Genomic DNA, 21,806 nt, shown 5'->3' with positions numbered 1-21,806 from the left:
GCTGCTGGTAGTGCGTGTGCGTGAGAAACAAGTGGGTGGTACAACCCAGCTGGTTGTGACGCATGTGACAGGCCATGGTTTGCGAGACCAGATGAGCTCAATTAAAAGAAATTGGCCGGCAAACCCCCACCTCCCCCCCGGTCTTGCTTCGGTGCTGAGGCAAAGGCGGGGGGCATTGCAGACGTCTGCCGGCTATTCCAACCTGCTCCGATTGTTCTCCTGGCTCCTGGTTGTCTTTGCCCCACCCTTCAGCTGGCCTTCGTTGCTATTCTTGGTTTGGTGGGCAGTGTCGAGATCTCCGGTTACCTTGTTTCCGGCTGCTCATGTAGCAGGCAGGAATCTTGCTTCTCGTGGCCCCTCGTTGCGCACCGAGCTCGTTGACCACCCACTGTTCCAGCTGGTCCACTTCAGCCTCGCTTTGCTTCTGTAGTATCCGGCCTCTCGCCAACTTTCGTGTGATAGCCCGCCAATGCTCCGCTTTCTCGCCTCACCCTTCTCCGTCTCGACTTTGCGCACCGAACTCGTAGGTGCCTCAATCTTCTTTGTTCAGGGCCAACAACACCATCGAAACAGAACCATCGCAACCAACAGCACAGCTTCCGAACCTCACTTCGCGAAGCATTGCGCCTCTTGACGTCCAACCGTTGTTAGCTTTCACTTTTCGTCGCCACCTACATCTGTACCCTCGGTAGAGGCATGGCTCCTGTTGTAACGTCGTCTGCTTCTCGTGCACCAGAAGCTTCGTCTTCGTCTTCATCGTCGCGTGCCAATTCGCACTACAACGACGACCGCTTCGACGATTTTGACCGTTGTTCCGGGCTTTCCTTTTCGCTGAGGTCACCGACATCGCCGGCGTCGCCTTTGTCACATCGGTACAGGCGATCGTACCGCGACTCCGCCTCGTCCGCCTCTGATCCGTACGCCCCATTGCATCTACGACGATCCTCGAAAGGCGACGCCCTTTCACATCCCAACCGAGGTGTGACGCCCCGACTCTCGTCTGAGGCGCAGACCTTGCTATCGTTCGCATCTTCGTTCCAAACACTACTCGACTCGCAGGCTCCCTTCTCGTCGACACATTCCGCATACTCAGAGCTGCTCTCTGTTTCCCACTCAGCATTCCCACCGTCAACGCTGCCGATCACAGCACTGACAAACCTGATCAGCTCGAGCGCAACGACTTCCACCTCGTCGTCGTCCAAATCGTCCTTCTCGTCTGATTCAACGACCTTGACCGACAGCAACACTAGCAGCAACAGCATGGCCGGAGTGGGCACAGCTACGACGGCCGGGCTTGACTTGCTCGGCATCTTGGCCGAGGAGGTGAATTGGGATCCGCAGCACAAGGGTGCGCCTGGAGCCACACAGCTCGCGCTGCTGGGCCAGAGCTTGCAGTCGCATCACGAGGCGAAACAGAAGCTGTGGGCTGGCCACATTTTGGGCAGTCTGGGGCTAATCGAGCCAGATGGTAGCAGACGCAACAGCTTTTCGACGCTCAACACTTCTGAGCCGCCTTCCAAAGCGTACGCGCGCCTGCCGGCCCCTGCGGCTGTATCACAGGCGAGCGAGCAGAGGACACGATCACAGCCTCGCAAAGCAGCTACCATGGCAGAGGATCCGCTCAACACCATGACGCTCACCAAGCGTACCGCGCTCTTCTACGAAAATCTGTACGAGCATCTGTGCCCGGGCATCTTGCCGAGAGCCTACATCTACCCCAAACTCGGGCGGAAGTTGCACGACCAAGATGCGAGCTTTGCCGCACTAGCGTTGTCCATCTCGCTCCTGGGTTTGTTGGGCGTCACGCTTCCAAAGCCTTCGTCTTCTTCGCTCAACATTCGCGCAGACGAGAGCAACAGCATCGAGGCGCAGCTGCAACGGCCGTTCGTCATGCCAAGCGTCCCGCCGGAGCGTCGTTCGAAAGCGCACGAGTCCGGTGTCCTGCGCGTGCAGGCAGCGCAACTGATCGAAAAGATCCTCCTGCTGCGACTGTCGGCCAGCGATGGGGGTATCAGCTTTGGTCAAACCCCGACGCTCGAGACGGTGCTGACGAGCTTTTTCCTCTCGTTGGCCATGTACAATTTGGACGATGCGGCACACGAAGGCGGAATGCCCAGCTTCATCGAATGGAAGGACGCGAGCTTCTTCCGCTTCTGTGAGACTATCACGCTCGCCAAGATCCTGGGCTTGGACCAAGTAGGGGCTTCAGTGGTGTCGGGTGGGAAGCAAGTGTCCGAGGAGGCGGTGGTGTGGTCGATGCTCGTGCGCGCAGAGAGGTGGTGGACCGGGCACAAGCTGGACTATGTTTGTCAGTTGGACACTGCTGCGTCTTTGATGACGCTCGAGCGAGGGGACAAGGCAAGTCGGAAACGTGCCAAGCGGGATGAGGAGGAGTCGAGCTCTGTCCCGTCGAAACGAACGCGGGCTTCGCAGCCAATGGAATTCCTAGTCAAGCTCGGCTTCGCTAGTATACGCGACCACCTATTGTACCGCTTCCGCGACTTGATCGACTGCTGGTCTCATACCTGCGCCGCCAACTCGTGTCACCGATTAACATCAGAGGCAGCCGTACGCATCCACGACTCGCTCGCCTCGCTCGATCTCTCGTCCTCCTCCAGCGTCCCCCACGCCGGTGACCCCATCCTTATCGACCTGGCACGCCAAGCACTGCGAGCCAAGCTGTGGATCGCGTGCTTGAACCACAACCTCGTATCAGTCCATGCTCAGGGACCGCTGCGACCCGATCAACCGCTCCACATTGCGCTCGACACGCTTGACCTGCTCGAAGACCTGGACCAGCTCGTTCTTCGTCCGCTCCCCTCGAACGCCGCTGTGGGCGACGCAACCCAGGAAGCGTTGCAAGCGATTCGCGACTGCGTCTCAAGACTGCCGCAGGGTCAGTTTGCGGCCGAGATGTTCTCCTTCGAGCAAATCGAGGCGAGCGACGAGAGCGAGTCGCCAAGGAGCGCTTCTCCTAGAGCTGCAGAGGAGGAGGGCACGGCAAGGTCGAATTCGACCACCATTACGCGCGCCGCCCAGTCGGTGCTGGATAACCTGGATCGCTTTCTCAACCGGGTTGTGTCTTAGTGATCATGTCGTCCTGTCCTAGCCTTGAATCCGCATCTGTACAATAAGTCACGGGCTGAATACATATCCATGCAACTTGATGAGGCGTCCTGACGATCGCAAAATGGTGTGTGGTGCAAGCCGGTCCGTGTATGTCAGCTTTCGAGGGGACCGACTCAAAGGACAATGAAAGTTGCAGAGTGGTGACTTTGTTGGATTGCCGCAGTGACATACTTTTGCTTCCGATCGGTGATGCTGGTTCTTGAGAGCAAGACAAGCTTACAAGTGCTCAGTTGCTCGCGAAAACTCCCCTCAGACCTGTCGTCTGACATCCTGGCCGATCACCGGTCTCGGCTTGCTCGCCTTCTTCAACTGGTCCAGATTAAGCTCTTCCTCTTTACCCAACAGCGCCTCTTCGAGCCTCTTGTCGTCGTTGAGCTCTCGGTCCAATGCTTGTCCTACACGGCCTTCAAAGCCGGAGCGGTCCTTGTGCGCGCGTTCGTCGGCCCTTGTCTGCTGCCAGACGGTGGCTCCTCTTCCTGGCAATGTGGTTACGGATCCTGGTTGCAGTGGGGCGTCGGCAGGTGACGCGGGAGGCGCAGGAACCGCCGAAGCTGCCTGTTGACCGTAGTAGAAGGAGCCGGCGAGAGCGGCCAGCACTGTGAGGCCTTGGAAGCCGACACGCCATCGGAGAGCTTTATTGAACTGATCGCGGTTGCCGGTACGGAGATGATTTGAGGCAACGATGAGTGCTCCGCATGTGAGCAGCGACCCTGATTCGAGCCAATCGCGTCGGAAGCAGAGGAACGGAAGTTAGCCAAAGCGTCGATGCTGACCCAGAATGCGGCTACAATGAAGCTTACCAATAGGCACAAGAGGCTGCTCCCTCATCTTGCGGAAGAACTTGTCTCGTGGCGCTTCAGGCAACTCGGAGCCAGGCATGTCACCTCCAAATTCACTCGGTGCAAACGCGGCAGGATCGCCTGGCTGCTGCTGCTCTCTCGCAAGCTCTGCATTCGGTGTGCCGGACATGATCTCGTAGTGACAGTCGTGTCAGCTTCGTGCGTTCTGTGGTAATGCGAAGGCAGTGCTTCTTTCGTCGGATGAAGGTTGGAACGAGAGCCCAAAGGGTCTTTGCAGCACGCTGAGCAAATACAAACGAAAATCTCAACCGTAACCCGCAATCCGCACGCGATCTTTCCCCTCGAAAGTGGAGGCTTCCGATCCTATCCCATCGCGTAAATGTTCACAAATCGGGTGATTTTTGGTGCCTCACCTCGTCCACACCCTATACCTCGAGAGCGTTTGAGCATTCTGGGATTCCCAAGGATAGGTATGCAAGTACAAGTACAGTTTAGAAATCTAGGTGTGATGTTCATGATGAACAGTTGATGATGGTAATCGATCCAAGCCGAAGACTTGCTTCCAGGTTTGAGAATCTTGTTGTTTGAGACACCGGCCTCGCCCATCAGAGAGGGGCGCATGTGAAGGCGCCTCGCACTGACCCATCGTTGTACTGGTCGATGATGTCCTTGATGGCAGAGTAAGTTCCGCAGACCAGAATGACGAAGCCAAGAACGAAGACCGAAGCATTCGCGACACTGAACATCACGTTCTTCCGAGTGGCGTTCCATCGTCCTTCTTTGATCAGCAGGAACCACATGAGCGCCGGGAAGTAGAAAGTAAAGCCCGAAATGAAAAGCGCCGACATGATTGCCAAGAGCGAAGAAAAGAAGGGGATGGATTCCGCGATGACCCATGCGATCACAGTGATGATAGCAACGAGGCCAAGCCAGGTGACCCAGCCCATGGTGGTGTTGATGTATCGGATGACCGAGTTTTTGAACACGCGACCGTGAATGTACCGCGCGACCACGGTCGTGTTGATCGAGCCGGAAATGAAGATGACGGGCAAGGCGACGCCGAATGCGACCTTGGAGAGTGTAGTTCCCGCAGAGAGCAGCGCCGGGGACTTAACGTCGGTTCCAACGAAAGCGTAGATGAGGGCACCCGTGAGGGTGTAGATGATGATCTCGATAATGCCAAGCGCCCAGATACTCTTGACATAGTCGGTAGGGGTGTGCATCTCGTCCATGAACGAGAATTGGCAGACAGCAAATGAGTAGGCAAAGACAATGTTGGTAACAGCAATCCAAGCATCGGCAAACGTGGTGCCCTCCTTGGGCCACGCCGACCACTCTGTAAGCGAGGGCGCGACCGAAGGCTGATCTTTCCTGACACCGGTGCCAATGATAACAATGCCAATGGCGATGACGATCGAGGCAAAGTCGATGTAGCCGAGAATGGCCACCTCGGAGAAGGAGGGCGGCACAGCCACGATGAAGAGAATGATCGCAGAGATGACACCAAAGACGAGCGAGCAGAGGGCGTTGTCGCTGAGGTTGAGGAAAGCGATCGTACCAGTGAGACTGTGCGAGCCGACCAGCAGCGTGAGCTGAAGCGCAAACATGACTCCGATCAGCTCATAGCCGAAACGGCCCATCATGAGCTGGCCGGCATCGGCGTAGTGCGAGACTTGCGGGAACTTGACTTTGACCTGGCCGACAATGAAACTCGTGTAAATGGCGATCAGACCCATCCCGACGCAGATGATGACACCGGCCACCATGCCAAGTGTGGCGAATGCAGAGGGGATGGACAGAGCACCGAGAGCGATGGCCTCGACGAGCAAGCAGATGGTGAGCTTCTTCCAGCCGAGACGGTGAAATTTGTGGTCACCCTCGGAGCGCTTCTGCTGTTCGTACATGTAGTCCTCCTCGCTGCGGTACTGCTCACGTTTCTCGCCAAACATGCTTTTTGTTACTGGTCCAGTCGGGGATACCTTGGTACCGTCGTCGTGAAGCTTGATCGCGTCAGTGGCGCCATTCTTTTCGACGTCGACTGTGTGGGTGGGGGACATTGTACCACTGGATCGGTCTCCCGTCGGAGATGCACGGTCTGTAGAAGCCATGTTTGCGGATGTGATTATCGACGACGGCTTTTGCTCTTGAGCAAAGGGGGAAGCAGAGGTAAGCCCGCTACGATGCGGAGAACGGAGCAATGTCGGAAGGGAACCGGGAGAGCTGTGATGTAAGACAGGAAGGGCCGCAAAGGCAATGGTGATGGTCGAGGGAGAAGGAGAAGCAAAGGAATGCAGTGATATAGAGGGAAGGCGGGTTGGCCAGTGACACACGACCTATTGAAGCGGTCTGGGCGTTAGGTCTTCGAGGAGACTGCAAAAAAGAAGATGTGACTAAGACCGACCAATCATGCGACCGGCTGGGTACTTTTGCACGCACATCCTACTGACCTTATCACCCCGTCTCTTCAGGCCCACACATTGCGTTGTTTTACGACCACTATGCGACACAGAGCACAGTAGCTTATCTATTGTTGGCGGCAAGTGGGGACGGATGACGCGCAGCAGGTGGGCGAACCCTATCTTTGCGACGAGCAAGCGATTAGAGCGGCGCAGCAAGCACCATCGACACTCGCTTCAACTCCAATGTCCACTTTTCTCAGGAGTCAAGGTGTTGGCCACTCGGATCTCAGGGCTGAAGGAGCAACACGAGAGCCTGACCATGCAGCGCGTAACTCAATCGGAGCAGCCGAGGGTCCCTTTTTTCAGCTGTTGGTGCGACACCGCGGTTGGCGAGGAGGCATCATTCGACCGGCCTCCAAGCGAGAGACACAGGCAGGCCAACTTCACGGAGAGGAGAAGAACGAGAATTTCCCGACCGTCGGCTCTGTCGTGGGTCATCAGACAGCGCTCTAGTGCCCGGAGAACTGGGGAAGGAAAAAAACTTCCGACAACTTTCCTGACGGCTGATGATGCAGTGCTTTTTAGACTCCGCCGCTGAACAGCCGGCTTTGTTTTGTTTTGTTTTGATTTGTTCTGATTTTCTCTCGTCTGGACTCCCGCCAACCTAGAGCGATCAATGCCGAGCAGAACGAAGCTTGATGGAAGGACTTCGCAATGCCATCTCAATTTGCTGCAACCAATCGTCGGCAACAGGCTTATCTCCTCTCGGTGGGGACGTGCAGTCATAGTGGGCAGGATGGGCGATCTCGAGATGAAGTTGGCGTTCTTTTCGAGTCGACACCCAAGCCAACGAACGGCGCTCTGACGGATGGCGCATTCTTGTTCCGAAGGAGAGCAGCCGAGGCGAAGGGACAGTAGAAGACGGACCAGCATGGCTACAATTGTGTGCTGCAAAGTTTCGAGGTGGCTGAGCAAGCACTGACTGGACGGCCAATCACCTTTTCAGGAGTAACCTCGGTATGCGTGGCTGGACGCCTTTGCATTCTGACTCGTCGCTTTTGACGGCCTATTCGCTACGACCGCGAACCTTGTGGGCTTCTCATTGGCGCAGCATCGTTTGACCTTGCCTGCGGGTGATTCCTCATGGCCACCTCGGAACCTTCCGATATTGTTTCAGCTCATGCTCTTCACTCGAGCTTTCAGATTCGAGCCAGTTGCTTGCTTACGAATGGAGAGCAAGAGGCCGGACCTGGAGAAAACGAAGTCGAAATCCACGAAAAGCACGGTCACAGGGTCAAACGATCCGCCGACACGTAACATTTTGTTCTTTGTGGGGGAAAGCAGTGAATTGCTCGGCCTCGCAGTGACGTTGCTCGCATACAAGCGACAATTAAAGGAAGGTATCCTTTTATATTCTTCTCCTAGAAAAACTGGAGTCGGCGGTTCAGGCTTAGCGGAAATGTCGATCGATCTGCGGGTAGTGAGTTGGTCCACCATCACTTGTCGCCCGGCGGTGAAAGGCATTCGTTGCGTTGCCGTGTCCTCACGGAATGGATGGTGGTCCATATAAGGTTCGGATGCTTCCAATAGGCATGCACCCCTGACCGAGGGATGGGGAGGGAGGAAGTAAATCCGAGCGGAGAATGAGGCGTCAACAAAAACATTCACAACGACCGGAACAAAAGTGCCACGAAAAAGATGGCTCTGAAAGGATGCGAAAAAAAATCCTCCCAACGTGGGGCTCGAACCCACGACATTCAGATGAACTCCGAGTTAAACTCGGAAACCCTTGTGTATAAGAGTCTGACGCTCTACCGACTGAGCTAGCCGGGATAGGATGTCTGCCTTTCCTGGATATTGCGTACAATACACATGGGTTTGTATAGCTCGTCAGGTGGGGGCTTGGGATCTTAGGAAGAAAATCGACACGCGCACAAGCCTCTTTCTTTTCCTCTTGAGAGTGCTGTTTTCGTTCCACGCTAACCTCCATACACGGACAAGGGACGCCCCTGCTCTACTGCCTCCCGTCAACAACCCGCAGACCAAGAAGTAGTACCGCCTCGGCAGACACGCCACGGTCAGCCACGGCCTGTACAATCGGATGCAGTAGCACCGCTCGAATCTCGCCCACCTCGTTTCGACAAGACCCGCAGCAATGCTCGGCGTGCCGGCCAATAGCCGCGTCTCGTCGAGCAGCTTCTATCATCGACCCAAGGGCGTATCTGTCTCGGACGTCGATCTCGATATCGAGGGTGCAGGTGGTGGAAGGATCGACGAGCTCTACGATGCGGGCCTGCCATGGCCGCTAGGTACATCCGCAAGACCCACTTCGTGGTCCGCAAAGGGTCCCGCAGAGCACATGCCGCGCCTGCCGCTGTTCAAGAGTCTCCAGTGCCACCTTAACTGGGCCAGAGCAGGCTGGTGGGACGGAAATCGATGGTCTGAAGCCCTCAGGCTCATCGCAAGTTCTAGCGAGATCCGCAATGGCGTCTTGAAGGGCTTGCTGCTCAGCGGCACCATCTCTGCTGTCGTCTTTTTCTTCGAGTTGGCCTTCTTCCCCAAGGTGCTCTTCCAGCAAAAGTCTCCGGCCGAAACAGTGCAAGGTGTAGCGGAATCTGGGTCCATCGTCGGCGGCGTCGGAAACGTCTTTTGGCTGTATCCTCTGATCGGCGGAAGCTACCTGCTCGCCTCTTCTTGGACCTCGGACATCGCACAGGCGGCGTACAAGCTTCGACACGGCCACGTGCGACGACTTACGCTGTCCAACCCATCCTTGCCTCCCGGGACTTCACGACGCTTGCTGCAGGAGAGCTATCGCTTGATCCTTATCGTCAACTACACCGTGTTCTACATTATCCTCGGCCGCATACCGTACGTTGGCCGCCCGCTCTCATTCTTGTTCATGTGCCTGGTGGATGGCTACTACTGCTTCGAACAAGCATGGATCTCGCGCGGATGGTCGTTGGACCGCAGGATGCGTTACTGCGAAGAGAGGTGGTCGTACTTTGTCGCGTTCGGCTTGCCTTCGACAGCGGTATCATTCTTCCATCCGAGCGGGCTGCTCAACTTGATGCTGTTCATGCTCATCTTCCCCTTTTGCACGGTTCTGGCCATGCTCGCCGATCCGCAGCCTCGGATTTCGGCATCTGGCGCGCTCGCATCCTCATCAAATGGGTTTGGTGTTGGCGGAGGATCGGAGTACGCCAACGGCCCGCTTCATCGACTCGTACCCTCCCGTCTGCCCATCTTTTGGCCCACGGTGAAATTGCATCGCGTGGTTCTGCAACTCTTGCCTGCCCTGGCAGATGCACCTCTCCCTCCATCGACCCAGGCGTTTGAGCGCAATGCTACCATGTACGGTCGCACCGGTGATTCCACTGGATACAGCGGATTTTCAGTCAATGGTGGGTACGGTGGGTTCGGCACAGGAGGCAAAAGAGCGGCAGAATTGGTAGGCGGCATTTTCAACAATGGCAGTCGCACCAGTAATTCCGGTCGCAATTCACCTTCGCCCTGGCAAGCGTACGGTACAGCCCCTCGCCCATCCCACGAAGCGGTGGCGGCGGGTGTTGGGGGTAGCTCGCAAATGAACGCCGGAGGTGGTGGCTTCCCTCATCTCGGTGGTACGGCAACAGGAGCGTACAATAGCGTGAGTGCGGGGCAAAACATATATGCGAGGGCATCAGCAGCCCCACAGCTGCCTCTGGGCCCCCCACCAAAAGGTCCTGCCGCACATCATCGAAAGGCAGAATAGACACAAGCTTCATCCGACCTAATCACAGCCTGATCCCTCGTCTTGGAGAGCCCAGTTGTCTGATGGCGTCGTCGATCGATGAGGTGGGACATGTCCCCCTTTTCATGGTTGATCACCCCGGTGCCGACGAGTGGGCTGATTGCCGCAAATGAGACGTTCGGCTTCGGGTTGCGTGTGAATCAAAGCTTATCGTGAGTTGATACTTGGACATAGCGGGACAACCTCCCTCAAGACAGCAGCATCAAACTGACATACGAGGGTCCTTGCAAAGTTTATAAGGCGCCGACTTTGTCGCTCAAGAACAGCCTCTTCCAAACAGCTTTGAAGATCTTTCCATCCGTGATCATGAAGTTCTGTCCCACTCGAAACGCTTCCTTGCCTACACTGCTCCTCGCTGCAGCCGTTGTGCCTTTGGGCGCCCTGGACAGCGCACAGCGCTCGTACATGCCCTTGGACAAGCCGGTAGCTGTTTCGGACGGTTCGGAATGCTACCGAAATTATGCCACCGACCCGCGAAGCTGCCCGATCGTCCAGGTAGCCTTCTTCGAGGACACACACTGCAGCGAGCCGCTCAACCTTGTGCGCACGAACCCTCAAGCTTTCATCAAAGGCAACGAGCAGATGCTTTTTGATGGAGCCGTTGCTCACTCGCTCAAGAATCCGTTCGGCTCCATGCGGGTGCTTGCGGCTGTCGACGGTATCGGAATCGGCTTCGCAAAGAGCGAAGAGTCAGACATGGTTGTGCAAAACATGGCATGGCTTTCATCTTCTCAGACTCAGGCTGCTTTCAAATCGAAGCAGTGTATCAACTTTCCCAATCTGGACGTGAGTCAGGTCAAGGTCTGGACTGTCAAAGCGGATGGCGCCTTCAACCGACGTGGCTACGCGTGGAATCCGTACAACATTCCTATCACCAAGTCGCCACAGTGCACCGATGCGCCGGGCAAGCTCAAAACGCCTTCTCCGTGGATCTTGTCCTCCAAGAATGGCGCGCCCAAGTCCCAGCCCGCTTCCGCTACCGGAATTGAGTGCCTCGAGAAAGCGTCTTGGGGCGGAGGAGGAGTGCTGCTCATGTACGCGAGCGACGACTGCTCGGGCTCTCCCAAGAGGCAGCTCTACAGCACCGCGCAATGCACGCCTCTGGCCATGACCAACTTCAAGTCGTACAAAGCTATCCAGCCGCAGGGCCCCACGATCGACACGGTGTTCAGCCCGGCTTACTACGATGTGAGCGAGTCGGGATACCACGCCTGCGCTCAGCGAGACGTCAGCGCCCGGCCTTTCAAGCCCAACGAATGCCAGAAGGTTGCCGGGAATGATATGTTTGTCGGTGTCTATGGTGTGGATGCTGCGTTCCCTCCCCCTGTTCCGGGCCCTCACAACAAGGTCTTGCTCCAGTCGCACGGACATCTGTTGTTGAGCCCTAACCCAAAGCATCAAAAGCACACGCGTCGCTGAGTGGAAGCTTGCTCGTGGCTAGCCACAAGGTGCTCTGGAGCCCTTTTTGTAACTAGCTGTATGTCGATGTCATCGAAAAGCAAAAGCAGGATGCTGCGATGACATTGATAGAGCCTGTCATGAAGACTGTCAATTAGCAAAACGGCTGAGCGTCTGCAAGGTTCGCATTCAAGGGTCTGTCGACCGACCGACGGATGAAAGTTGACAGTGATTTCTTCTTTCGGACTTGCGATGACACTCCAAGCTGAACCAGCGATTACTTTCTTCCACACCCCGCTTTTTTCTGCACAGACTGTGCGGTGTTGGAGCCCCGTGTTCGGAGTGCAGGATCCGAAAGTATTCAGCGGTACATGGAAACGTCCTCTCAGAAGATCAAGCTTTGCACTATCTTGGAACTGCACCATCAGCACTTTCATCACAAGCACTTACTAACCGCCACCTTACGAGCACCATGACGACCGCCCAATCCTCTTCAAGCAAGCACAGCATCTTGCTGATCAACGGACCCAATCTCAACTTGCTCGGCACAAGAGAGCCAGAAAAGTAAGTTTGCGGTTGCAAGGCAGCGAAGGAATCAACGCTCGCAGCCTTGATCCGAATCTGCAAAGCGACGTTCGACTGACAGAAAGTTGTTGTTCTTGTTCTTCATACTCGAACTTCGCAGATACGGCAGCGAGACACTCGAAGACATCGAAGGCAAGGCCAGGCAGCAATGCGACGGACTCGGGTACGACTTTGAAGGCTTCCAGTCGAACCACGAGGGTGCCATCATCGATCGGATTCACGCTGCGCGCACCGACGGCACCACGGCCATCATCATCAACGCAGGAGCATACACGCATACGAGCGTCGCCATTCGGGATGCCCTTTCCGGCGTCAGGGTGCCGTTCATCGAAGTTCATGTGAGTTGCGCTAACCCACCCCGCGAGAGGGAGAGCAAGGAAGAGAAGAGAAGCGTATAGAGGCTAACCGTCTCCACTCACCTCCAATTTCTGTTCCGTTTTCTTGTTAGATCTCGAATGTTCATGCAAGGGAGTCCTTCCGACACCACTCGTACCTCTCGGACATTGCCAACGGCGTCATAGTCGGGTTGGGAACCTTTGGCTACACAGCTGCCATCTGGTCGGTGGCGGACAAGCTCAAGCGAGGGGGCTTTTCATAGTCGAGTTGCAGGTGGGATTGTTTGCAAAACGTAGATATCGTGCTAAGCGTGCTTGTTCGTTGATGTGGTGGAGGTGCGGTGTGCCGTCATGTGAGGGGACAGCTCTGACGGCATTGAGTGTGGATTTCGAGAAAGTCACGAGGGTCCATGCTTCCAGTTGCCGTGCTTTCCGACCGAGTTCGCCGGACGAGAGACGAGACTCGCAACGCCTGCTTATGCTAGGAGTTGAAAGCTCAGATTAAGTTCTGCAACGTTTCCAGCCGATGTCGTCCTTTGCAGCTGCCGCGGGACTTATCACCGAAGGCAAGCCTTGCTGCACCTATCCGAGGGTCGGATCTGCTCGATATCGGCGAACGGAGGAGTTGACCACCAAGAAGCGAGTGCACAGATCAGCAACTCTGATCATCAGAGCTGTCACGGAAGTGTCACAGGCTTGTCATCTTGCGGATAATTAGTCCGCGCAGCTGTGGACACCGTGACCTACCCAACGCTCGGCAGCGGAGCTCGGATAGGAAGAAATGAAATTCACCGAAGGAAGCGATGCCAAGTAGTTTCCTCTGCCGTAGGCAAGAGCTCTTGAGTTCGGCTGTCTTGTATCCATCGTCGGTGAAGCAAGGATGCAAGATGAGTCAAATGCCGTGCGCTTGACAGCCTGTCACGATGTTCCACTGCGCCACCCTCTTGCAGCATCATCCCACTAGAGTGACTTCGGAGCGACGTGTCCAGGTGGTGCTTTACGCACAATGCGTTCATGTGCTAGGTTTGTTACCCCGTTGCCCGCACAGCACACGGACCTCTTGTGCTTGAAGCCGGACCTCTACTGTCGAGGGGCCTTCTTATAAGAAGGAACCGACCTTAGCTTACAGATATGGGGCCTTGTCACCATTCGCTACTCGAATCTCCACCCCACATCACGACGATGCAGCTCTCCGAGTTCCAAGCGCTCAAGGCGCTGATCCACGCCAACTTGGACGGATACGAAGCGCTGCTAAAGGAGAGCAACACGCCCGAACCCTTCTTGAACCAAGCTCGGTTGCATCCGGTGATGGATCAAGCCAACCATGTGCCAAACAAGGACTTGTGGGTGACGACGCAGAATCTAGCCAGTGCGCTCGACATGATGGCGTCGATGATTCAGCTCCCCTCAACGACGCTCATGTCGGAAGGCATGGCGACGTACAAGGCCTTCTCTCTGCAGATGGCCACGAGTCTCAACATCGCCAACGTGATTCAGGAGCTCGGGGGCTCAGCAGGCAGGCCGGTCTCTGCCAACGAGATTGGGGCTCGAACGGGCTTGCCACCACCGCGCGTGCTCAAGGTGCTGCGCCCCCTTGCCAACAGCTACATCTTCCAAGAGACGTCCGAGGGTTACTTTGTCAACAACCGCGCATCACTGCATCTGCTGGACGAGTGTGATGTCAAGCAGTACGTGCAATACTCGTCGTGGATTCATCCTCGGATAGTGCCCAGCATCCCTGATGCGTGGATGAATCCCGAATACAGAGATGATTGGGGTCCGGACAATGCGGCCTTCCTGCACGGCTTCGACATGCAGCACAAGGCTCGAGACGCATTCGACCTGTTCCAGAAGAAGATACCGGAGCTGGTTCCGCGTTTTGGCGTTGGCATGCAGGCTTGCAACCGTGGCGCTGTCGAAGGCGTCTTGCTCGATTATACGTGGTCTCAGTTTCCCAAAGGTACCACCTGCATAGACATTGGTGGAGGCATCGGCGCACTAACTGCAGCTCTGCTTGGTCAGTTCCCGAATCTAAACGGTATAGTGCAAGATCGACCCGAGGTGATTGCACAAGCCAAGGCGAGCTTCGAGAAGAACATGCCGGACGCCGTTGCTTCGGGAAGAGTGCGGTTCGAGGCCGCCGACTTCTTCGAGGAGGTCATGGCAAGTGGGCCGAACAAGGTGTATGTGATGCGAATGATCATCCACGATTGGCCCGACAAGGAGGCACTGCGGATTTTGGGCAATGTCAAGGCCAAGATGCAGGCTGACTCGAAGCTGATCATCATCGACACTCTGCTCCAGCCAGCGGTGGTGAGCGGTGACAGCAGCAGCAGCAGTGCCAAAGACGACAACAAGCTCGTCGAGCAGGTCGGAGAGATCCCGTATCCTCTGTATCGGTCAGGGGGCGTGACGGGTCAGTGGATCCAACGAGTCGATCAAGAGGTCAGCATCGGGCTGAATGCGACCGAACGCACACCGTCCGAGTTCAAGACGCTCATCGAAAAAGCAGGCTTGAAGCTCGAAAGCATGATCCAGCCTCGTTCACGCCACGGTGTCATCACTGCTGTCTTGCCTTGATCATAGAGAGCCAATTTGCAATGTCAACGAAGGACGAACCAAAGCATGTGTTGTCGAAGTATGATTACATGTTTGAGAGTCAAGAAATCGGAGGCCCGATTCACAAGCCGATTTCAGTGGCTTGTTTCCGCGGGAAGAAGACGGACGATAGCTGCGAGGTCGATCTGAGGATGGCGTGATGCCTTGCTTTTTTTTGCGCTTTTGTGCTGGCTGATCCTCCTTGTGCAGGAATCGAGGATCGGCTTGTGTAAGCGCGCTTTGCTCTCGACTCGGCCTCCAGCTTGAAATCCCAGAAACTGAGACGCGTTTATCTTCTTGGATTCAACGAACGTGCTTGCTTGCATTGCCGCTGAAAATGAGATAGATCTGCAACCCTCGATAAGAGGCGGTGCGTGCTCCCTATTATTTGTTCCTTTCTTGTTTGCCAAACGAGAAGATCGATTTCGACTCTCCTCCACTTACCGTTTTTATTTTTCACAGTAAATTCGCTCAAAGTGCTCAGCAGCCTCGTTCTTCGGTTTGGTCTCCGACCCGGAATTCTCCTTGAGCGAGCCAAGAAGGACCCTTTTTCCTTAGTCTTCTCGTCAGCGTGTTTGTGGTGTTCTTCCGCGGGCAACCCAAAAGCCGAATAGCAAGAGCAAGGAGAGACACAACAGAAAGAAGCAACGAATCTCGTAAGCGCAGTCGAGTGGCAGGTTGGAAATGAAGTGCGCGCACAAACCCTCTCTGTGGGCTGAGCTCGCATGAACGAACGAGCCCTTCAGAAGGCCGCGCATGTCGAGACGTCCGTTGATGCAGTCCTGAGTAGAGAGACCTTTGCTCGAATCCATCCGACCCTTTTCCTCTTGCCCACATCCTTCGCCGCAACCTCAAAAGGGGGGTTTCAAGTTCGAACGAACCTTGCCTCCTGGCTCACCATCCACTGCAGCTGGCTCCGCAGTCCTACCACCGCGATTAACACCACAACACCTTGCAAGCACGTCGAGTATCCTCTCCTCACGCTGCAAAAATGGCATCGACATCCAAGCTCACGCTCGCCGCCATGGAGACACACGCAACGCAGCAGCGTCTGTCCACATCCGTCGATGCAGGCGTCCTCTCAAGCTCGACGGCTGAGCTTGAGAAGCTGGTGCGGCCCATCGTAGTGCCCGCAAGCTCACCCAAGGCCAAATTTCAGAACTGGGGCCGCTCGTTCGTGAGCTCCCCTGCCAGGGTCTTTGCTCCCACCACCGTCACACACTGCGCAGCGATTGTCGAGCTGGCTCGGCGAAACGGCGTACATCTCCGTGCCATCGGGCGAGCTCACAGCCCGAGCGACTTGCCTTTTACCACCGGCTGGGCTATGCGCATGGAGATTCTGAACGGAGTCGTGGACATCGATCACTCGAGCTACACCATCACAGCCCTTGCAGGCACGTACATCTCCGACATTCACGAAGCACTCGACTCGGCCGAGCCTCGTCTGGCCATGTGCAACGTCGGCTCCATCTCTGAGCAGACCATCGCCGGTCTCATCTCTACGGCCACGCACGGCACTGGCATCCTCTTCCCCGTCGTCTCGTCCTACGTCTCGCAGCTCACCATTCTGTGCCCACTTGCAGAAGGTACGCAGCATTTGACGTGCAGCCGCGACCAGCACTCGGATCTATTCAACGCAACCCTGTGCGGTCTTGGTTCTACCGGCCTCATCACGTCGGTGACGCTGCGTGTTCAAGACGCGTTCAACCTCAAGCAGTACTCGGAGGAGCTTACCTTTGAGTCGGTCTTTGGCTCTAAGACTGGCTTCCCTGCGGTCCCCAGCAGCTCGCATATTAACCCTGGTGCGTCTATCGGCGGCCTCTTGAGCAAGAACAAGCGTCTACCGGCGTGTCCCGACCACTACCGCCCGTCGTACCGTTCTGCGGGCGCTTCCGAGATTCACCCTGTCGGCGCAGACGCCAATCGAGACGCAGACCAGCTGGCTCGGGCGGACCCAGAGGACGACGCTGAAACAAGGCAAGCTCAGCTGGCATTGGAGCAAATTGTCGCATCGGCTCAACACGTACGACTCATGTGGTTCCCACAGGTGCAGCGCATCACGATGCTGCGTGCCAATCGCTCGACGGAGCCCGCCTCTGCCCCGCCTTCTCTCGCGACTCGCATCAAGGCGTCGTTGGTCGGACATCGCCTCACCGAGTTCCTACTCTACACCTCACGATTCAACAGGTCATGGTCGCCGCTGGCTGTGCGATGGATCCATGCTCTTACCCACCCAGCTTTTCCTGACTCGGCCGCCTCGCAGACTGCTTCGTCACCGAGCAGCCAGATTGCAGCGACGACGGAAGCTCCCGCTACGCAGCCCTCCGCAGTTACAGCGGCGAGCTCCAGCTCCAGCCATAAGGTGACAAGCGACGAACAGCAGCAGCGTCTCATCCGCGACATTGGCCAGTCGTTTGGCCACAGCGAGAATTTGGGTGCCTATACGGAAGGTGAGCCATCGCTGTCATGGCCACAAAACAGCATCCCCGCCGGCAACTTCGGTGCCTTTGCTCGCGACTCGCCAGCACCACATCCGCTATCGCCTGGCAACCCGGTGTGGTCGGAAGTGGGCCGATCCGACCGCATCTTCAACATGGACTGCCTGTTCCCGCAGTACACAGACGAATGGGCCATCCCATTCAATCGTGCCGCCGCCGCCATCCGAGCGATGCGCGAGTGGCTCGACGAGGAAGAGGCGGCAGCCGATGGCGATCGCATCCACTTCCCCGTCGAGATCCGATTCACCGACGCTGACGGCATCTGGCTCAGCCACGCGCAGGGACGCAAGACGTGCTACATCGGCATCGTGCAGTATCGACCGTATAACCGTCCTGTGAGGTACCGACAGCTGTTCGCCAAGTTTGAGACGTTGATGCGCCACTACTCGGGGCGTCCGCACTGGGCCAAGGCGCACTCGTGCTCGCCGACTGAGCTTATGCAGCTGTACCCGCATTGGAACGATTTCCTAGCCACACGCCAGCGCTACGATCCGGACGAGGTTTTCGTCAATCCATATGTCGGCCGTCATATCTTGGGCAGAATTGGTGACGGCAACGATACTCGCGTGTTCAAGAGTCGGCTGTGAAGCCCACACAAACGGCGGCAGTCAATGCAATCTTATAGACGTTCGTTTCCTCTGCGTTCTCGTGGCTTCTCATATGTTTTCCGTTCTAATCGTTATCCGGTCTGAGTGCCTCTGCATTTCCTGACCTGACGCTGTATGAGTGCCTTCCGAAGAAACCAATCTTCGTCGCTCCCGACGTTGCCAAGCGGTGATAGCAACATAAAAAAAGAGAGGATCTTGACTTGACCGGTTGAGAAGCAGCATGGCCGGCAGTGCAGCTAAGCGGCAGACGCATGAAGCTGCGATGACGTCGCCTTTGATCGGGTGCAGAGGCTGAGGAAATTCACGAGAAAACGAAGCTAAAATTGGCACATGTGAGAAAGGCCATCGGTAGCCAGCAAGCTGCCTGCAGCGATTCCGAGCATGTTGCAAAGAGGTCTTCTGTGGGGTTCAGACCCCCACACTGAGACGAGAGCACGACTTTTCGTTGATATGCCTTCCCGGGCGAGCCGGATCGGACGACGAAATCTGAGAGAGGCAGTGGGGGATGGGCGAGCGAAGGAACAGGGAGCAGGCTGTCGTCACCGCCACACTCACGAGAAGCCGACCCTGCAGCGCCAAGCCGCGGCGTCTGCGAGACAAGAGAAAAAACTGGAGGCAGCACAGCCCAATTTTCGCCAATGCCGCGTTCTTCGGCAGTCGAGCTCTTCAGCCCTCGTCCCTCAGTCAATGCTTGTCAAGGTTGGCTCTTGCTTGGCCAACTCAGCAGCACCGCAGAAGCAGAACTGAGCCTTGCCCTTGACTGTCGACCCAAGCAAAAGTTGTACAAAAGAAATACTAAATCCTCCTTCCATCCACCATCCTTCCCGAGCACCATCGCCCGCACATATCACGCTCTCCCGGTCCATCTGTATCAGTGCGAACTCCTGCCCATTCGAACGTATAGAGCTTGGCATAGCCAGCACCAGCAAGACTCGTAGACGCATCGCCATCTGATTCATACGACAACAGCCAATCTCGCGCCACCTCGTTCCGTGCAGCCTTTTAACCGCTCCCATACCCAAGCTACCGTCTAGACGGTCTTCACGCGAAACAACATGGCATACTGCAGCGCTTACGGCTACGGCTACGGCTGTAACAATGGTCTGGGCTACGGAGCACGAATCGGTATCGGTGTCGGCATCGCGCTCCTCGTGCTGGTGCTGATCACCCTCTTTATGGGCATGGCACGACGACGCAGGAGAAGATTCACGCAGCAGCCTAGCAACACGATTGCTATGTACCAGAACAACCACCCACAGCCGTCCAACTACTCGCAGAGCTACAACTACTCTTCCCAGCCGAGTCCGTATGGGCAGGCACCTGCGGCGTACGGCCCTCCTCCTGGAGCACCACCCGCGGACAGCGATGCTGCGCACTACGCCCCACCACCCGGCCCTCCGCCCCCGGCTTACGTGCCAAGGCAGGAGAGGAAGGGTGCCGAAACGCCTACTGTTTGAGAGCGACGTCCTGGCTTGATGACAGTTTTCCTCAACAGATGACTCGACAGATACAGCTACTTCTCGGTCAAGAGCAATCCAAGCAAGGAACATAAGAAGCACTTCCGTTTTACTCTTTCGTCTTTCTACTGTGTATACGTTTTCTTTTCGCGATACCGACCTTCGGCTTTGGACCCGAGCCATTTGCGTTTCAGATTCGCTGTATATAATCTCGATCTGTGTAGCATACCCTCCAATGACTTGCTTGCTGTGCGTCAGAATGGTGTGACTACAAGCTAATGGTACAGGCGCCATGCGTTTGGGTGAGTGATTGGTAGTGATCGGGAGTCCTAAATGTATCGGGTACCGATTCGGGAGTTGAGCAACGACGCGATCAGCAAGCGAGGCTGGGGTGAGGAGCGGTAAGGAGATTGGGAAAATTTGGTGCCCCAGATCAACGAGGCACATGTCCAGCTGATTTACACGCTCTCCTGCAGGTGATGCGAGAGAACAGACGATCGCCTCGCTCCGCGTGTTGCCCCTACGTGGCGATCGGTTTGAGGATTGCTAATCAGGTTGAAAGAACGCTTTTGTGGTATGCTGATATGGATCTATCGGGAAGAGGAAACAACAGATAGCGCCACCTTTGACGGATCGAGCGGAGGTGAGCGGCAGTCGAACCAATGCCAAGACATTTCGCACTGTCGGAACGCTTGATCATCAGCTGGCGACCCACCTGTTCCTTTGGACGGAATTCATACGGCATTCATTGCTCCCGAGTTTTGTCAAGACAGCAGCATACTTCTGCATCGGGCTTGACAGTCTGACAGGTCGTTGAGCATAGAAGAGGGCGAAGGAGAATTCCCGGGAGATGTTGGATGTTTTGACCGGATGCATGTCTGCATGGTTCGAGCTGCGGCTAAGAGGAAAAGACCTTCTTTACAGACTATTCCGCTCAAAACTTCCACAACATACAGTACAGTATACAGAAGAATAAATGAAAAACTTCTTGTTGCTTTGTTGACACTGCCGTGAAGCACTCGAGGTATCGATGCGCTGCCAGCACTTCCGTTCGCTTTGTTGATAGGAGTGTTTACCAGTACAATGGCGAGCGACGGCGGTACACGACTACGTTGCCAGTAAAGCTCGCTGAGAGATTGCTGTCCCGTTCAAGCCCCAGCGGGTCAATCTGCAAGTTGTCTGTGTGCGTGGAACCGCTCGGAGACTGAAAGCGTGCTGGTCCAGCGAAAAATAAAACGATTTTGAAAGCGCAAGGGGAAAGTCAATTAGATGTGAGGATCTACCGTCGTGCATATCGGCACTCGAGAATGGGGAAAAAGGGCGGATTTGCAGAGAGCACTGTGGCCAGGTACGCAGGCGAGGGCGTAAATGTTCAAGAACATTCAAGCAGCGCATCTCTTGTCATTTGCGTTGTCAACAGATTCGACCTGACCTAGCTTCCCCTCTGCATGGTGGATGTAGTGCATCGACGACACTTTCGAATTCAAAAAAGTGACGAGATTCCCAGTCTACTGCTGCATCCCATACAACAACGACGGTGCGGGGATGCCGTGTGCTATTGCGGGAGCACACTCGACGCCTTGATCGCGGACTTGCAATTGGGTTTGAATGAAAGGGCACCAACTCGATCCGTCCATTGTTGACGCGAGACCGTTCTTTGGCCTCGCTTCACAATCGCGTCGACTCGACAATCCAATCCATTGTCTCAGTCTGCTAAACCAAATCGTCTGTGCTGTGCCTCGACTGCGTGGTCGCTGTGCCTCTATTGCGCTCTTTGATACACCGAAAGTGGAAGAGAGCGGGATCCGAGCTCTGGTGGTTCAAAGAGTCGTCATTCTCGCGGTCGCAGTTAGGGCGACCATGTTTGCTCTCTTCTTCCCCCGCAACCTCTTCTTTTCCCCCCTAAGCCTCGCTTCTCGCCTATCCCATCTGCCCATCTGCCCATCCATTCGTCCGTCCGTCCGTCCTGTCCATTCACATCCTAAGTGTCTGCCGCCGTTCCCCCGCTCTGTTCTGTTCTGTCCTGTCCTGTTCTGTTCTCCTCTGCTCTTCTGCCCTGCTGGCTCCTCGCCCTCTCCTGTCAGCTTCGCCCTTTTGAACTTCTCCTTCAGCCCTGCTGATCAAGAGCTAGCTTAGCTTGACTTTAGCCTGACCTCGCCGTATCACCATTGTTTGTGCCCCTTCGCCCTCCGCCTTCCAGTTTCGG

The 21,806-nt window shown here is 55.9% G+C and overlaps 9 protein-coding genes across 9 annotated transcripts; 7 read left to right on the top strand and 2 right to left on the bottom strand.

Annotated features, from left to right (window-relative positions):
• Positions 1-696: 696 nt before the first annotated feature.
• Positions 697-3,087, top strand: EX895_000075 (uncharacterized protein; the record flags this gene model as incomplete). Its single annotated transcript, XM_029880676.1, has 1 exon — positions 697-3,087. One exon carries the CDS (start codon positions 697-699, stop codon positions 3,085-3,087), a length of 2,391 nt encoding a protein of 796 aa, XP_029742062.1.
• Positions 3,088-3,378: 291 nt separating this feature from the next.
• Positions 3,379-4,098, bottom strand: EX895_000074 (uncharacterized protein; the record flags this gene model as incomplete). The annotated part of the gene is made up of 2 exons (XM_029880675.1): positions 3,379-3,839; positions 3,930-4,098. The coding sequence occupies 2 exons, from the start codon at positions 4,096-4,098 to the stop codon at positions 3,379-3,381; spliced, it is 630 nt and encodes a 209-aa protein (XP_029742061.1).
• Positions 4,099-4,534: 436 nt separating this feature from the next.
• On the bottom strand, positions 4,535-6,037 carry EX895_000073 (uncharacterized protein; the record flags this gene model as incomplete). The annotated part of the gene is made up of 1 exon (XM_029880674.1): positions 4,535-6,037. One exon carries the CDS (start codon positions 6,035-6,037, stop codon positions 4,535-4,537), a length of 1,503 nt encoding a protein of 500 aa, XP_029742060.1.
• Positions 6,038-8,483: 2,446 nt separating this feature from the next.
• EX895_000072 (uncharacterized protein) lies at positions 8,484-10,082 on the top strand (the record flags this gene model as incomplete). Its single annotated transcript, XM_029880673.1, has 1 exon — positions 8,484-10,082. The coding sequence occupies one exon, from the start codon at positions 8,484-8,486 to the stop codon at positions 10,080-10,082; it is 1,599 nt and encodes a 532-aa protein (XP_029742059.1).
• Positions 10,083-10,427: 345 nt separating this feature from the next.
• EX895_000071 (uncharacterized protein) lies at positions 10,428-11,540 on the top strand (the record flags this gene model as incomplete). The annotated part of the gene is made up of 1 exon (XM_029880672.1): positions 10,428-11,540. The coding sequence occupies one exon, from the start codon at positions 10,428-10,430 to the stop codon at positions 11,538-11,540; it is 1,113 nt and encodes a 370-aa protein (XP_029742058.1).
• Positions 11,541-11,991: 451 nt separating this feature from the next.
• On the top strand, positions 11,992-12,702 carry EX895_000070 (uncharacterized protein; the record flags this gene model as incomplete). The annotated part of the gene is made up of 3 exons (XM_029880671.1): positions 11,992-12,083; positions 12,205-12,442; positions 12,553-12,702. 3 exons carry the CDS (start codon positions 11,992-11,994, stop codon positions 12,700-12,702), a joined length of 480 nt encoding a protein of 159 aa, XP_029742057.1.
• Positions 12,703-13,621: 919 nt separating this feature from the next.
• Positions 13,622-15,019, top strand: EX895_000069 (uncharacterized protein; the record flags this gene model as incomplete). The annotated part of the gene is made up of 1 exon (XM_029880670.1): positions 13,622-15,019. The coding sequence occupies one exon, from the start codon at positions 13,622-13,624 to the stop codon at positions 15,017-15,019; it is 1,398 nt and encodes a 465-aa protein (XP_029742056.1).
• Positions 15,020-16,028: 1,009 nt separating this feature from the next.
• EX895_000068 (uncharacterized protein) lies at positions 16,029-18,122 on the top strand (the record flags this gene model as incomplete). Its single annotated transcript, XM_029880669.1, has 1 exon — positions 16,029-18,122. The coding sequence occupies one exon, from the start codon at positions 16,029-16,031 to the stop codon at positions 18,120-18,122; it is 2,094 nt and encodes a 697-aa protein (XP_029742055.1).
• A 1,076-nt stretch (positions 18,123-19,198) lies between these two features.
• On the top strand, positions 19,199-19,600 carry EX895_000067 (uncharacterized protein; the record flags this gene model as incomplete). The annotated part of the gene is made up of 1 exon (XM_029880668.1): positions 19,199-19,600. One exon carries the CDS (start codon positions 19,199-19,201, stop codon positions 19,598-19,600), a length of 402 nt encoding a protein of 133 aa, XP_029742054.1.
• Positions 19,601-21,806: the final 2,206 nt, after the last annotated feature.

The sequence above is a fragment of the Sporisorium graminicola genome, chromosome SGRAM_1 (genome assembly GCF_005498985.1).
Source record: "Sporisorium graminicola strain CBS 10092 chromosome SGRAM_1, whole genome shotgun sequence".
Lineage (NCBI taxonomy): Eukaryota > Fungi > Basidiomycota > Ustilaginomycetes > Ustilaginales > Ustilaginaceae > Sporisorium > Sporisorium graminicola.
Note: the sequence above shows the minus strand (reverse complement) of the source record. Positions and strands in the feature narration are given on the sequence as shown.